General features: G+C 43.7%; 1 protein-coding gene across 3 annotated transcripts in view; it reads right to left on the bottom strand.

Moving 5' to 3' along the window:
- SPPL2A (signal peptide peptidase like 2A) overlaps window positions 1–17328 on the bottom strand; it is a 79470-nt gene that overhangs the window by 45511 nt on the left and 16631 nt on the right. For all 3 annotated transcript variants that reach the window (XM_029574547.1, XM_029574548.1, XM_029574546.1), the window contains exons 4-7: window positions 13062–13151; window positions 12393–12526; window positions 8494–8642; window positions 298–394 (exon numbers count right to left, since the gene is read on the bottom strand). In XM_029574547.1, coding sequence (XP_029430407.1) covers window positions 298–394; window positions 8494–8642; window positions 12393–12526; window positions 13062–13151 — 470 coding nt within the window. The remainder of the gene's footprint in view (window positions 1–297; window positions 395–8493; window positions 8643–12392; window positions 12527–13061; window positions 13152–17328) is intronic.

Raw genomic sequence — 17328 nt, 5'->3', positions numbered from 1 at the left:
GTCCTGCTGACGTACTATGCAGTGGACAACAGGCACACCTTTTTGTAAAGCCTCTCTTCCACACATTACTTTCTATATGGCAAAACTAGAATACATAGTTCAAGATGTGTCTTTCTGTGCAACTCAAAAGCTTTGAATTCTAATTTTTTCAGCAGCAATTATTTATAAAAAAAAAAAAAAAAATTCTGAGTTACAAGCTGAATACATACCCTCCATCCGACAGCAGCATAAAAAATAAGACTGATTTGCTTAGCTATATTTAAAATATAAATTAAAGTTAACCAGAAGCAGCCTTACCTGCACTGTCCAAATGATATTTTTCTGACTAATGCAGCAAGGCAGTTAAACAAGCTCAGTGCAGATGCCACGCAGAACACTCCTATTATAATATACACTACAGAAAGACAAAAAGTACATTATGAACAATACAAGCAGGCAACTACATGTACTAAAAAGATATGGTAGAAGGCTAAAGACTAGAAACTGGAACCACACCAGAGACTATCAACATTAACACATTATGAACCAAATAAAAAATGTGTGCTCTAAATAGGACAGCAGAGTTACTTACCTGTAACAGATGTTCTCTGAGGACAGCAAGATGTTACTCCTCACACATGCGTTACATCAGATGGAGCCCCAATGCACAAAACTTATGTCTAAGTTTCCAGAATTCTGAGTATGCCCAGCATGCCCTATAACACGCATCCACATGGAGTCCCTCGCCAGTCTTGATTCATAGAATTTTAATTAAAATAAAAATAGAAGAAACCCAACTCCGTGGGGTGGCAGGTGGGTTTCGTGAGGGCTAACGTCCTGCTGTTCTTGGAGAACACTTGTTACAGGTAAGCAACTCTTTTTCCAAGAACAAGCAGTATGGTAGTCCTCACATATGGGTGAATCCCTAGCTACAGGCTGCTCCTCAACACAAAAGGGGACCAACAGACACCTAACCAGGTGTCAACGGGCACAGCGTTGCTGTTGGTACCAGAGGAGGGAGACAACTTGAACCCAAACAATAAGACATAGTCGGGAAGAGTTGGGCTCTACACCTCAAACAAGTTCCGAAGGACAAACTACCCAAACCTACTGTCGCATCGACCATCCCTACCCAGATAATAGTGAGATGTGAATGTGTGGAGAGAACTCCATCTCTCAGCTTTGCAGATTTCCTCCACGGGAACTGCTCGCAAGTGGGCCACAGATGCTGCCATGGCTCTGACAAAATGAGCCTTGACATGACCCCCAACATGGAGTCCTGCCTGAGCATAACAGAAGGAGATGCAATCGCTAGCCAACCGGATAGTGTCTGTTTGGCAATGGCAATTCCCAACCTATTCTGATCAAAAGAAATGAAAAGTTGGGGGAACTGTCTATGGGCTTCAGTCCGCTCCAAGTAGAAGGCTAAGGGTCACTTGCAGTCCAACCTGTGCAGTGCTCATTTGTCTTGGTGCAAATGGAGCCTGGGAAAGAATTTTGGCAGGATGATTGACTAGTTAAGATGGAAATCTGTCACCACCTTAGGCAGGAACTTAGGATGTATATGTAAGACCACCCTGCAGCTCACTGACTGCCACCAAAAATATGACCTTCCAGGTCAGGTACTTCAGGTTACAGGTGCACAGAGGCTCAAAAGGAGCTTTCATCAGCTGAGCTAACATCACGTTGAGGTCCTACAGCAGGAGGCCTTAGGGGAGGCTTCAACGAAATAGGCCCTGCACGAATCATACAACTATAGGCTGTACAGAGATGGGTGTACCAACTGCACCGAGATGAACTCCAACAGAGATGTCTTTAAACCAGCTTCCAATAGTGTAGAAGTTAATTAAGCAGTTTTTGTGTGGGGCAGGAGAATGGATCTAGGACCTTCTGCTCACACCACACGGAGAATCTCCACTTCAGTCCGTAGGACTTACTAGTGAAAGGCTTTCTAGAATCTACCAGGTCCTGAGATACATTCTCTGAAAGATCAAGCAGCTGCAAGATTAACCTCTCAACATCCAGGCTGCTAGCGACCGGGTCTGGAGGTTGGGATGCCGTAGCATGCCTTGATCTTGCATGATGAGATTTGGGGGAAGTCCCCAGACTGATCAGTCTCTGGATGGACAACGCCTGTAGGAGTGGAAACCAGACCTGTCTCGGCTAATGGAGGAATTATGATGATCATTGTCCCTCTGTCCTCGTGAAGCTTCAAGAGAGTCTTCGCCACTAAGGGAATCAGAGGATACGTGTACAGAAGACACTTGCCCCAATGATGGGTAAAGGCATCTGAGGCTGGTTTGCAGTCTGACCTGTATAGGAAGCATAACAGAGGCACCTTCCTGTTGCAAAGGGACACGAACAGATCCATGTCTGGGTTCTCCCAGAGGCAGAATATCAATTCGCTACCCCCTGGTGGAAACTGTCATGGACCCCTGGCACTGATGGAAGACTGGCACATCTTAACATGAGGTCATTTTGGGGGCATCGTGGCATGAGCTTGTTGCATCCCCATGCCTGGCACTGTGCATAGTTAGGGGACTGGTACTGATGCTTCTTCGGCTTCCCTCGATGCTTGGCCCGGTCCTTCCCTAGTGCTGAGACCGATGATGAGGAATCACACATCCTCGGCCTGGAGGAGATCGATGGTGATTGGTCTCCGGCGCCCCTATCCACCGACGGAACCAACAGTCCCTCATGTCCAGGAGGGTATAGAGTCCAACAGGATAAAGATCATACAAGAGACTAAATGCTCAGTAGAATCTATACGGGTAGAAATCCCATGTGTGTTGGGTAAGAGTATAGTGATAGGAGTATACTACCGTCCATCTGGACAAAATGGTCAGACAGAGGATGAAATGCTAAGAGAAATCAGGGAAGCAAACCAATTTGGCAGTGCAATAATAATGGGAGATTTCAATTACCCCAATATTGACTGGGTAAATGTAACATCAGGACTTGCTAGAGACAAAGTTCCTGGATGTAATAAATAATTGCTTCATGGAGCAATTGGTTCAGGAACCAACAAGAGAGGGAGCTATTTTAGATTTAATTCTTAATGGAAGATTTAATTCTTGGTGAGAAAGGTAACTGTGGTGGGGCCACTTGGCAACAGTGATCATAACGATCAAATTTAAACTAATAACTGGATGGAGGACAATAAGTAAATCTGCAGCTCTAACACTAAACTTTCAGAAGGGAAACTTTGATAAAATGAGGAAAATAGTTAGAAAAAAACTGAAATGTGCAGCTGCAAAGGTTAAAAGTGTTCAACAGGCTTGGACATTGTTTAAAACTACAATCCTAGAGGCGCAGTCCATATGTATTCCACACATTAAGAAAGGTGGAAGGAAGGCAAAAGGATTAACGTCATGGTTAAAAGGTGAAGCGAAAGAGGCTATTTTAGCCAAAAAAAAAAAATCCTTCAAAAATTAGAAGAAGGATCCATCTGAAGAAAATAAGATAAAACATAAGCATTATCAAGTTAAGTGTAAAACATTGATAAGACAGGCGAAGAGAGAATTTGAAATGAAGTTGGCCATAGAGGCAAAAACTCATAATAAAAGCTTTTTTAAATATATCCAAAGCAAGAAACATGTGAGGGAGTCGGTTGGACCATTAGATGACCGAGGGGTTAAAGGGGCTCTTAGGGAACATAAGGCCATTGCAGAAAGACTAAATGAATTCTTTGCTTCCGTGTTTACTAATGAGGATTTTGGGGAAATTCCAGTTCCGGCAATGGTTTTCAGGGGTGATGAGTCAGACGAAATGAACAAAATCACTGTGAACCTGGAAGATTAGTTTGTCAATCTGACCTACTACAAGAGTAGCAAATCACCTGGACCGGATGGTATGCATCCTAGGGTACTGAAGGAACTAAAAAATGAAATTTCTGATCTATTAGTTAAAATTTTAACCTATCATTAAAATCATCCATTTTACCTGAAGACTGGAGGGTGGCCAATGTAACCCCAATATTTAAAAAAGGCTCCAGGTGCGATCCGGGTAACTATAGACCAGCGAGCCTGACTTCAGTGCCGGGAAAAATAGAGAAAACTATTCTGAAGATCAAAATTGTACGGCATATAGAAAGACATGATTTAATGGAACACAGTCAACACGGATTTACGAAAGGGAAGTCTTGCCTAACAAATCTGCTTCATTTTTTTTGAAGGGGTTAATAAACATGTGGATAAAGGTGAACCAGTAGATGTAGTGTATTTGGATTTTCAGAAGGCGTTTGACAAAGTCCCTCATGAGAGGCTTCTACAAAAACTAAAAAGTCATGGGATAGGAGGCGATGTCCTTTCGTGGATTACAAACTGGTTAAAAGACAGGAAACAGAGAGTAGAATTAAATGGTCAATTTTCTCAGTGAAAAAGGGTAAACAGTGGAGTGCCTCAGGGATCTGTACTTGGACCGGTGCTTTTCAATATATATATATTGAAAAGTGATCTGGAAAGGAATACGACGAGTGAGGTTATCAAATTTGTGGATGATACAAAATTATTCAGAGTAGTTAAATCACAAGCAGACTGTGATACATTACAGGAGGACCTTGCAAGACTGGAAGATTGGGCATCCAAATGGCAGATGAAATTTAATGTGGACAAGTGCAAGGTGTTGCATATAGGGAAAAATAACCCTTGCTGTAGTTACACGATGTTAGGTTCCATATTAGGAGCTACCACCCAGGAAAAAGATCTAGGCATCATAGTGGATAATACTTTAAAATCGTCGGCTCAGTGTGCTGCAGCAGTCAAAAACAGAATGTTAGGAATTATTAGGAAGGGAATGGTTAATAAAACGGAAAATGTCAGAATGCCTCTATAATCGCTCCATGGTGAGACCACACCTTGAATACTGTGTACAATTCTGGTCGCTGCATCTGAAAAAAATTTATTTTATTTATTTAGTGCTTTTTTATACCGGCATTCATGATTTACAATCATATCTTGTCGGTTTACATGGAACCGGGGTACAACAACCTTAAACATTAACATAGAGGTAATAGTTACATTGAAACAGGGGTGATAGAACTGGGGGAAGAAGAAGACAAAGCAGAAGGTAACTCAATGAGCAGAGCAATTATTTACAGTGTGCTGGATGTTCAGTAATGATAGCTATGGGGGATCAGTGAACTTAGGGAAAGGCTTGTTTAAATAACAAGTCTTAAGCCTTTTTCTAAATGTCAGCAGGCAAGGTTCCTGTCTGAGTTCAGGGGGGATAGCATTCCATATGGTTGGTCCTGCTGTAGAGAAAGCCCGTTCTCTGGTGGCTAGATGATGGGTGGATTTGGATGAGGGAGCGTGAAGGGATCCTTTGTAGGCTTCTCTGATAGGTCTAGACGAGGTGTGTAGTCTGAGTGGGAAATGAAGGTTAAGAGGGGCTTGGTTGTGGATAGTTTTGTGGATGATGGTGAGGGACTTGTGTAGAATTCTGAAACTTATTGGTAGCCAGTGTAGATTTTTGAGGATGGGTGTGATGTAGATATAGTTGCAATGGAGAAGGTACAGAGAAGGGCAACCAAAATGATAAAGGGGATGGAACAGCTCCCCTATGAGGAAAGGCTGAAGAGGTTAGGGCTGTTCAGCTTGGAGAAGAGATGGCTGAGGGGGGATATGATAGAAGTCTAAGATCATGAGAGGATTTGAAAGAGTAGATGTGACTCGGTTATTTACACTTTCGAATAATAGAAGGACTAGGGGGCATTCCATGAAGTTAGCAAGTAGCACATTTAAGACTAATCGGAGAAAATTATTTTTCACTCAACGCACAATAAAGCTCTGGAATTTGTTGCCAGATGAAGAATATGATTGATCAGATACATAATATTAGGAAGGAAAAATACCCAGACGCCTCTGCTGTACTGTGGCCTGTCAGAGGTGAATGAACTTTGAGTGCCTTTCTGAGCATGACTTGCAGAATATCCCTGAGATAGACCTACTGGCAGGCTCTGCAAAGCCTATAATTACAGGCCAGGAAGGCATCAATGACAATTTTTGCACCACAATACAGGGAAGCTGGGTCCAGGATGCAGGCTTTTGTCTTACAAATGCATATCTCAACGGACAGGAGCCAGGTGAAAAGATTCTTCTTTAAGGTTACAGTTTTAATTAAGTCCTGGCTCCAGAAAACGGAATGCATGCAGAGCTTCTATTCAAACTAGAGACTGGCTATGTGTTTACACAACAAAGAAGAACAACAGGATACTAGAAGGAATACAGTGCATCAAAGCCAGGGTGATAAAGGAACTTTTATGGTGGAAGGGTGGTTTCAGGGAAGACAAGTAAATAATATGATTTTTACAAATGAATGAAGGGTGGCCTCACAAGCATTTTCTATGCATACTAGGTTATCATGACAACAGCATCATGTGTTTGTGGGCGGTTACACCTTTCTGGAAGTTTCGGCAATACTGTATGTTTTAATTATAAAAGAAGGTTCTCTTCCTGTATTGGATGAGATGCTAGTTATTACAGATAGAGGGCATATCGCATCTCACAGGAACACTTGTCTTTTAAGAAGCCAAATAAATTAAATTTAAAAACCTCTTGCTGAGTTGAAGTGTTCTTGTTGCCCTGGCTTTGAGTCCAGAAATTATTGACATAGAGGATGTGGTTAGTGCAGTTAGTATAGCTGGGTTCAAAAAAGGTTTGGATAAGTTCTTGGAGGAGAAGTCCATTAACAGCTATTAATCAAGTTTACTTAGGGAATAGCCACTGCTATTAATTGCATCAGTAGCATGGGATCTTCTTAGTGTTTGGATAATTGTCAGGTTCTTGTGGCCTGGTTTGGCCTCTGTTGGAAACAGGATGCTGGGCTTGATGGACCCTTGGTCTGACCCAGCATGGCAATTTCTTATGTTCTTATGTCAATGGCTTGGTGACAGTCGGTGCGGCTCCTTGATCCTTCGATGCCGATGCCTCTGACTTTGACCCAAAGAGCTGCTCCATCTTATCAAGTTGAAGTAGCCGCCCCTTTGCGGTCATCTGGGCACACAAACAGCAACCCTGGATATCATGCGATACACCCCAGGCAGAGGACACGTATCTCATGCGGATCAGTGATGGACATGGTCTTCGGCACCAGGTGCATCGCCAAAAACCGGACGTGGCCATGTCAGACGAAACAAAAGGGGCACAAACTGAAACGATGGTGGCAGGGTGGTGATGGCTGGCAGGCACAGATGCACTGCTGCCACAGGGAAACGATGGTGGCAGGGTGGTGATGGCTGGCAGGCACAGATGCACTGCTGCCACAGGGAAACGATGGTGGCAGGGTGGTGATGGCTGGCAGGCACAGATGCACTGCTGCCACAGGGAATAGACCATGAAAGGAAACTTACCAGAATCGCCGAAAACCCTGATTAGAAGTACTACGGGAAGGCACAGAGAGGGACCCAGCGACAGAACACGGAAAAGAAATGCAAAAATATGCAAGAAAAGTTATCCATAAGGCCAAAAAACAGCCAAAGTGAGCTCACAGTGAGGCTTATAGTTCCGTGAAAAAAAAAAAAAAAAAGACTGGAGAGGGACCTCGCGTGGACACATGGTGTAGGGCATGCTCAGTGTGCCTAGTCAAAGTTCTAGAAACTCTGACATAAGTTTTCCGCATCAGGGCTCCATCTGATGATGTCACCCATGTGTGAGGACTACCATCCTGCTTGTCCTCGGAGAAAAATGGGACATAATGAGTTAAGGACTAAAAAGCAGAAAGCAGACACCTCCTAAATATTCTTACATATGAAAACAAAGATGTAACAAATTTATTTAAATAATCTAAACACAATAAACCCTCATTCAGATTAACTAAATGAACACAGCATCAGATATAATTATAGTGCAGAAAAATGTAATCTCTTGCTTCGCAATGGGCTGCAAGCAGTACCAGGCAGCAGCACTTGAATTCATTCATCTGCTGGTTCACTAGACCACAGCTTTACAAAATGATCAACGATAAAGTTATACTTGTAAATGTTAATCTTCCAAAATACCTTATGTAGCAAAAATTTTGTTTTAAAAAAATATACAAAAAGAACTTAGTTTTATATATCTTGTTCTCAAACAACAAAATTAGGACAACCCAGTTGTTATAGAACCATAACAAATCTTGGAGCCACGTCTCAAGGTACTGCTGTCAGTATCATATAACCCTTAATGTAACTCGACATAAACCCATGTTTCGGCAGTAACATCAACTGTTTTGAACATTTTCTTTGTCACTTGCTGTTTGCCCCCTGAAGCAAATTACTTAATAATGTATTAAACAGCACCAGTCCCAGTAGAGTTCCTTGGGACACTTCACTATATCTTTTTTCACTGGGAAAAGTTATTTATTTTGTTCTACTCCTTTCCTGTCTTTTAACCACTTACCAATCCACAACAGATATAATTCTAATACCTATTAAGTAGAGAAATAGGTATTACAGCAAATAATTTAAGCCAAAGAAAGCAACTGTGAAATTGTGTTTCAGACAGGGACTAAAATAATTAAATCACAAAAGTATCTTACCTAGCCAATTGTAGAAGAAGTATAGTAACACCAACATAACACAACAGATGACCACAAATATGACAACTGAAAGGGGAGACAGAGATGCATTATCCTCTTTTCCTCTTGAGTCTCTATCTCTACTGTTTGCTGCTGACTTCAGGTCCTCACTGTAAAACATGTATGTAGAAACATCTCCGTTATCTACCACCAAATACCACCATTTTCCTCACATCAGCACTTTTTGACCATTATATCCAACAAGTAACACTTTCAAAACATTGCCTGTGATCTAGTTTTTTTTAGCACACTTTTTTGTTGTTGTTGTTGCTAGATTACAGGGACTTCAGTACTGTTGCAAATGATAATGATATAAAAATGCTATTTGAATCTGAAGAACCAGGTTAAGAAAAAAGGAAGGGGAGGATTGTAATGCATATAAAATAAAAAAACAACCCTCCCCCCCCACACACAGATCCAGACTCGACAGTCCAATGCTTAGCATTACCACAAAGGGAACTTGTGTTTGCCCAAGGAGATTAAGCAACAAAGCTTCCTCAAACTGGCAGCACAGTTGAAAATGTTCTCACAGCCCCTAGATGGCGCATTAAACCAAGTATTGCTCATAAGGTGACCTCTAGTGCTCACCTAAAGAAGACCACGTGGAAGAGTTGCCTCCTGACTACACAACCACAGGTCTATGTATTAGAGAGGAAATACTGGGGTCCTTAATAGTTCTTTGGTAAGTGTTAAATCAGAAACCTTTTGGGGCAAGAATGAGATACAAAAAGCAGAAATGCAAAGGAATGGGATTAGAGAATACTTTCAAGTCAGAATTCCATATAGGCAAAGACAGCAGAGGAAAGCTTGAGTGATAATGGTAAAAGATAGGCAATAAGTGTGTCTGTACAACAGGAATTGAACTTACTAATCACCCATATGGGACTCTAGGCAATCTACAATACTTGCTTAATATAAAATAAAACCATATCAAACAAAAATATCTTCAATTAAAATCATATAAATATGCATGCTGTGAGACTAATTTAGCCATGAGATATGTAAATTAATCAATTATTTTTTAAAACTTGATGTTTTCAGCACTTAACACTCTACCCTGTTGTAAAACAAGTTCACCTGAATTGATCAGTAGAAGACTGTGCCTGTGTCACATTACCAAAACCTGCAGTATAATTACAAGACTACAGAAAGTTGACTTAAACCCTTAACAGACACACACAAAGACTCAATGGTGCAGTCCAACACTTATGCCTACAGAGATCATTTGCAGAAGGTTGGTTTAAGCTGACAACTTTAAAAATGTATAACAAATCATTTCTCTCCATTTTCTTCTCTAGAAGGCACTTATGCAAGTCTAGCGAATTCAGTACATTTCATGAAGATACTAGATAAACAGCATTAAAAATGTCAGTCATCCAATGATTGACACACCAGGATAGGCAGCAGTAATGCAGACCTTCCTACAGCGCACTGCCAATATGCCAAAGGGCAAAAGGGTAAGTCATTGCCTATCTCCATTCAATCTTAGACCTCACTACCAACACTGCCAACTATGGTGTCCATCAGCTTCAATTGTAATGCAGACATTTCCATTCAAGAATCTATTCTTTGACACCACATACTCATCTATGATCTATGCAGATTATATGATCAAGTGCAGAGTATCACATCCCCAAATATGTCACAAGAAATATCAAAATAAAAGTCACACTGTATTGCTATTTTAAGATTAAGCTGTATAGCATGGACTTGCTACATGTATATGTATCACAATTTCCACTTACATTTTCTATGTACATTAGAGCTAACAAATGTTGTGATAATTATCTCTTAGCTAAATAAAATATTTGATCACCACCCTGATATACTATCTGCAGAAAAACAAAACTGGTCAATCAAATGGGCCTCTCTAGCATTACATATCCCAATATGCAACTGGAGCATTATTTTTTTTTTTTTAGGATAAGAACAATACCTTGTAAGAAGTTTAAAATAAGTTATAACAAGAAGACAGCGAATGTTTGTAAACACATGCTCCAAGTCATATTACTTCTTTATAAACCATCTCCAAACCCATTGCACAAATCATCAACTGCTCCTTCTCCCAAGGGCTAGTACCTGATCCACTAAAAATGGCAATCGTAAAACCACTACTAAAAAAATCTAGTCTTTCTCCAGAAAACCCATCCAATTTTCACCCAATTGCAAATCTACCTTTCATCGCAAAAATCATGGAACGTGTTGTAAACAAACAACTAACTGAATACCTAAACGATAACAACATTTTGTCTCCAGCTCAGTTCGGTTTCCGCCAATCACGAAGCACGGAAACTCTACTTATCTCACTAACGGACTCCATATTACTAAACCTGGAAAACAGACACCCTTGTCTTCTCATCCTACTTGATCTCTCGGCGGCATTTGACACGGTCAATCATAACACATTAATAGATCGTCTGTCAGACATAGGCATCAGAGATGAGGCCCTCAAATGGTGCAAATCATTCTTACAGAACAGACAGTACAAGGTCAAGGTCAACAAGGAAGTTTCGCAACCAGTCACCTGCACCTTAGGAGTCCCACAAGGCTCGTCACTTTCTCCAACCTTATTCAATATATACCTTCTACCACTCTGCCAGCTCCTCATTAATCTAAATCTCATACACTACTTATACGCAGACGATGTGCAGATAATGATTCCTATCACTGAATCTCTCCAAAAAACCCTGGACTTCTGGAACTCTTGCCAACTAGCCATTAACAACTTGCTCACGAGCCTCAATCTGATTCTAAATCAAAGCAAAACAGAATACCTACTCATCTCCCAAGACGGAACCCACACACATCCCAGTACCATCTTGTCTTCTCAATTAACAATGTCCACACAAGTCAGAAATCTAGGGGTTATCCTTGATAATCAAATGAATTACAGATCTCTCATAAATAATATCGTAAAGGATGGATTCTTCAAATTACAAGTTTTGAAAAGGTTGAGACCTCTCCTCCATTTCCAAGATTTCCGTTTAGTGCTACAAGCTATCATTCTCACGAAAATAGATTATTGCAACTCGCTTCTACTAGGCCTCCCCGCTAACGCCATAAAACCCCTACAGATGCTGCAAAACGCAGCAGCAAGGATCTTAACCAAGTCCAATAAAAGAGACCACATATCACCTATTTTGAAAACCCTACACTGGCTACCTGTGAAATTCAGAATACTATTCAAAGTGCTCTCAATAACCCACAAGGCTCTACACAACTTGGCACCACTCGAGCTCAAAATCCCTCTCCGATTCCACACCTCCTCCAGACCAGTAAGACAAGCCTATAAAAACAACCTACATACACTACCGATGAAGTCAGCATTAAGCAAAAGAGCCTTCTCTACAGTGGGCCCCAAAATCTGGAACTCTCTCCCACCAGAACTCAGAGTAGTGCAATGCTCATCTACATTTAAAAAAAGACTCAAGACTTGGTTGTTCAACCAAGCTTTCCCATAACAGCTTCCTGTGGAACATCTCGGCCAATGATTACCCACCTGAGAGCTATTTAGATCATCTATAGAACTCACTTAATCTATGGCAGTCGAAGACATAACCTAGTCTTATAATTAGCAACTGTTTATTTAACCTACATTAGGCACTGTATCTTTTACTTATACCTATATTAGGCAATGTATCTTTACTGGTTAACCCCATATTTACTTATCCAAGTTATATCGACCTGTTCTTTGTAAGACATTTACTTGTCAATGTTATTGTTCTGTTAAAATGTAAACCGAATTGATCAGTAATTCTGTTATTGGAAAGTCGGTATATAAAAATGCTAAATAAATAATAAATAAATATACTACCTTCACAAACTTTTATTAGTAAATTGAAGAATAATGTCAGACTTACATTTCCGATACTCCACTCCAATAACCTCCCAAAGCCACAGTGAATAAAGCAATAAGAAAGATGACCAGCAAACTGTAATCAAACATAGGCAATGGGGGTGTATAAAGGGTCGCCAGAATATTGCTCCCAACAATCTAAAAGATGAAAAAGCCCAGTTAAACACAGTGAGTGGCCGTGTGATCCCCAACCCCCTGATGTGGCCATGTGTCCTCTGCTCTTTATAGCATGCCCAAGCACCCCCAGCCTGTCCCAATGGGGGGAGTAACAGCAGGCTGAAAAAGGGGACCCCAAAAACCAGCTATGGGCCATCTTGAGCAGATCGCCAGTGCAAAACAGCAGACATTAACATTTAAATGATGAACAGTAATTAGCCAATTAAACAGTGCATATTCTATATCCCTATGACGCAACATTTGTGAACTCCTTTTGCAATAATAATCTGCACAGCAACTCTGGCTACCCATAAATCCTGACCTCCAAGCTCCAAGAAATCCCTTGCAACCAAAATTAGAACATAATACTGTTAATTTAAGTCAGACAAAATAAACACAAATATGCACATTGCTAGATCAACATGCATAACATGAAAGCAAAGAATCAAAAATGAACTAAAAACTAAAATGCAAACAGCTCATTATATTAGTTACTCAATATATTTTCAACACATACCTGCTGCATTCCAGTTATATCACTGTATCTGACAAAAGCAACAGGAATGGTCATATCTTTAAAAGTGGATCTGTTTCCTTTTGGAATGATCTAGAATAGAAAGTATATTTACTTTGCAGGCATTGCTGATATCCAAAACTCAAGATTTTGCAGATTTATTCAGAGCAGAATATTCACAACTGTATCTACTATAAACTGGTTGCATGATATACAGAGGGCAGTACATTGAATTAATTCCAAGCAGACAAAAATTGATTGGTGGGTGCCTCAAGCATCAGCCCTGGGGAGGATTCTTTTCAAGATCTGTGTGCGCAGTATTGCAAAGGGGTTAGAAGGACATATTTGTCTTTTTGTGGATGACACTAAGATCTGCAACAGAGGTGATAGACCTGAAGGGAGTAGACAGTATGAAAAGGGATATAAGAAAGATTGTTGAGTGCTCAAATACTTGGCAATTAAAGGAAAATTAGTTCTTACCTGTTAATTTTCATTCCTGTAGTACCATGGATCAGTCCAGACCTTGGGTTGAGCCTCATTTCCAGCAGGCGGAGACAGACTAAAACTGCAGAGGTGCCCTATATGAGGACAGAGCCCATCCTGTAACCCTTCAGTATAACTACTGTCAAAGCAGAAAAACAACAAAACCAGAACAGGATCAAGCAAGTAACCGAAAAGCTCAAATGAGCAACAGCAACAAACAGAGTAAGAAAAATCATGGTAGAACTATACGCTCTTGTATATACTTGGTATTTGAACAACCAAGGCTTCCGGTGTAATTGCTCAGTAACATAGTATATTATAGTATAGAATTAAGCAGTGAAAGCTGTAAATCTGTAAAAAAACAAGCTTCGAGAGGACAGGAAAAGAGAATGAAGACCGGGACGGGCGTCTGGACTGATCCGTGGTACTACAGGAACGAAAATTAACAGGTAAGAACTAATTTTCCTTTCCCTGTATGTACCCGGATCAGTCCAGACCTTGGGATGTACCAAAGCTTCCCCTATCCCGGGTGGGACCGAGCCAGTCCCGCTCGAAGCACTTGCCATCCAAAGGAACCAAAGACCGGCGCTTGCACATCCAGACGGTAGTGTCGAGCAAACGTATGCAAGGACGTCCAGGTGGCAGCCCTGCAAATCTCTTGCGGCGAGACAGATTGGCTCTCCGCCCAGGAAGTAGCTTGAGAATGTAGCGAGTGAGCCTTTAAGCCCTCTGGAATTGACCGACCTTGACAGAAATAAGCCGAGGAAATCGCTTCCTTCAACCATCGTGCAATGGTGGTCTTAGAAGCCTGCTTGCCCCGATTGGGACCACTCCAGAGGACAAAAAGGTGGTCTGAGACCCAGAAGTCATTGGTAACCTAAAGATACCTGAGTAGAACACGTTTGACATCCAGTTTGCAAAGGTCGCCTCCAGCGGTACCCGCAATCTCGTCCGGAGAGAACGCAGGAAGCTCTACCGATTGGTTGACATGGAAGGCAGACACCACTTTCGGAAGAAAAGAGGGCATCGTCTGGAGAGAAACACTGGAGTCGGAAATTCGCAAAAAAGGTTCCCGTCATGACAATGCTTGAATCTCAGAGACCCGCCGAGCGGAGGCAATCGAAACAAGGAAAATAGTCTTGAGCATAAGGTCCTTTACCGTAGCCCAACGGAGAGGTTCGAACGGAGCAGAACAGAGAACCCGGAGGACCAGATTGAGATTCCACTAAGGACAAGTACTGCGAGCAGGCAGATGCAAATGTTTGATTCCCCTCAAAAACCGAACCACGTCCGGGTGAGCTGCTAAAGGGTGACCATCGACCCGTCCGAGGAGAGAGCCAAGGGCGGAAACTTGTACGCGGAGAGAACTGAAGGAGAGGCCCTTGGAGAGACCCTCCTGCAGAAAAGAAAGAACTACGGAGACTGGGGCGGAGCGAGCTGAGACACCCGAATTCTCGCAAACAGTCTCGAAGACCTTCCATATGCGCACGTAAGCTAGAGAAGTCGACTGCTTCTGGGCTCGAAGCAAGGTAGAGATGACCTCTTCCTTGAAGCCCTTACGTATCAGACGCCGCCGTTCAAAAGCCAGGCTGCTAGACAGAAGCGATCGGCCTGGTTGAAATATATGGGTCCCTGCCGCAGTAGACGCGGAAGATGGCCCAGCCGCAGAGGACCGTCCGTCGCCAGTGTGATAAGATCTGCAAACCATGGTCTGCGAGGCCACTCGGGTGCTACCAGAATCACTGGACCCCTGTGGAGTTCTATTCTCCTAAGAGGAGGAAACACGTACAGGAGGACATCTGCGGGCCAGGGAAGAGCCAGAGCATCCACTCCCTCCGAGCCGTGGTCCCTCCAGTGGCTGAAGAACCGATCGGCCTTGGCATTGTGCATGGTCGCCATTAAGTCCAGGTGAGGCTGACCCCACCTTCTGATGATCAGATCCATGGCTGCTTCCGAGAGTTACCACTCTCCCAGATCGAGCGATTGGCGGCTGAGAAAATCCGCTTGAACATTTTCCTTGCCCGCAATGTGAGAGGCCGCCAGGCATTCCAGGTGAGGTTCTGCCCAGGCAAAGAGATGTCTGGCTTCCAGGGCTACCAGGCGACTGCGGGTGCCCCCCTGACGATTGATGTACGACACGGTGGTGGAGTTGTCGGACAGCACTCTTACCACTTTTCCCGCATATGAGGGGCAAGAACTCCTGCAGGGCCAGACGCCCCACCCTGGCCTCCAGCCGACTGATGTGCCAGCGAGACTGAATGGGTGACCATATCCCCTGAGTGGACTGAGACAGGCAGACCGCACCCTAGCCTGAGAGACTGGCGTCCGTGGTCACTATCGTCCACTGTGGAGACTGAAGAGGCATTCCCTGGAGAAGATGATGGAGTGAGAGCCACCACTGCAAGTCGGCGACTGTAGAGGCCGAAAGGGGGAGGACCACTTGATACTGTTCCGATACCGGTTGCCAACGTGATAGCAAAGCTTTCTGTAACAGTCGCATATGAGCAAAAGCCCATGGGACTAGATCGATGGTGGAAGCCATGGACCCGAGAACCTGCAAGTAGTCCCAGGCCGTTGGAAGAGGCAGCGAGATCAAGTCCCGGATCTGATCTATCAACTTGAGGGCCCGCGCACAAGGTAAGACGACTTTCCCCGAGTCGGGTGTTGAAGCGGGCTCCCAGGAACTCCAATTCCTGGGAGGGCTGGAGGTTGCTTTTGGAAAAATTCACTATCCACCCCAGGGACGCGAGAAGAGCCAATACCCGATCTACCGCCTGTTTGCAGAGGCCCTCCGACTTGGCCCGCACAAGCCAGTCATCCAGATAAGGATGGACTAGAACGCCTTCCTGCTGAAGGGCTGCCGCCACCACCACAATGATCTTGGTGAAGGTGCGAGGCGCGGTCGCGAGGCCGAATGGCAGGGCCCGAAACTGGAAGTCCCAACTGAGAATGTGGAAGCGAAGATACTTTTGATAATCGCAGTGGATCTGGATATGGAAGTACGCTTCCATCAGATCGAGCGAGGCGAGGAACTCCCCGGGGTGAACCACCGTGATGACCGTCCGCAGGGTTTCCATGTGAAAGCGCGGGATCTTGAGGGCTTTGTTGACCCGTTTGAGGTCCAGGATCGGCCGAAAGGCCCTGTCCTTCTTGGGAACGACAAAGTAAATGGAATACTGGCCTGCGCCAAGCTCCCTTTCCGGGACCGGGACAACTGCGCCCAGGTGCAGTAGTCTGATGATGGTTTGCTCCATCGCTTCTCGTTTGGAGCGCCCGCAAGGGGAGAATAGGAAGAGATCCGGTGGGTTGTGGATGAGCTCGAAGGCGTACCCGTCTCGTACAATGTCGAGGACCCACTGGTCCGACGTGATCTTGACCCATTCCTCGAAAAAAAGGGAGAGGCGACCGCCCAGGAACGGGATTGAGGAATGGGCCAGCTGACCTTCATTGAGCGGCAGGCTTAGGGGCGGAGCGCGCGGGTTGGCCCTCACAAAAGGGCCGACGTCCATGAAAGGGCTGCGACCAAGACTGAGACCGGGAAGAATAACCCCTCATGGCACCACCCTGTCCGCGTGGGGTATACCGTCTCTGTCCCCAGAAACGAGGACGGGAGGGTGTGAAGGAGCGTGCTGGTCTCGGCCGGTCCTCCGGTAATTTTTGGACCTTATTCTCCCCCAAGGAGAATAAGGTCCAAACACCAACTTCTCACCAAACAGCAACTTACCTTTGCAGGGCAGCGAGCCCAGCCATGCCTTGGAGGACGGGTCAGCCGACCAATTGCGCAGCC

The sequence above is a fragment of the Rhinatrema bivittatum genome, chromosome 13, assembly GCF_901001135.1.
Source record: "Rhinatrema bivittatum chromosome 13, aRhiBiv1.1, whole genome shotgun sequence".
NCBI classification, from domain to species: domain Eukaryota; kingdom Metazoa; phylum Chordata; class Amphibia; order Gymnophiona; family Rhinatrematidae; genus Rhinatrema; species Rhinatrema bivittatum.
The sequence above is the reverse complement of the archived record's forward strand: the minus strand, read 5'-3'. Positions and strand labels throughout refer to the sequence as shown.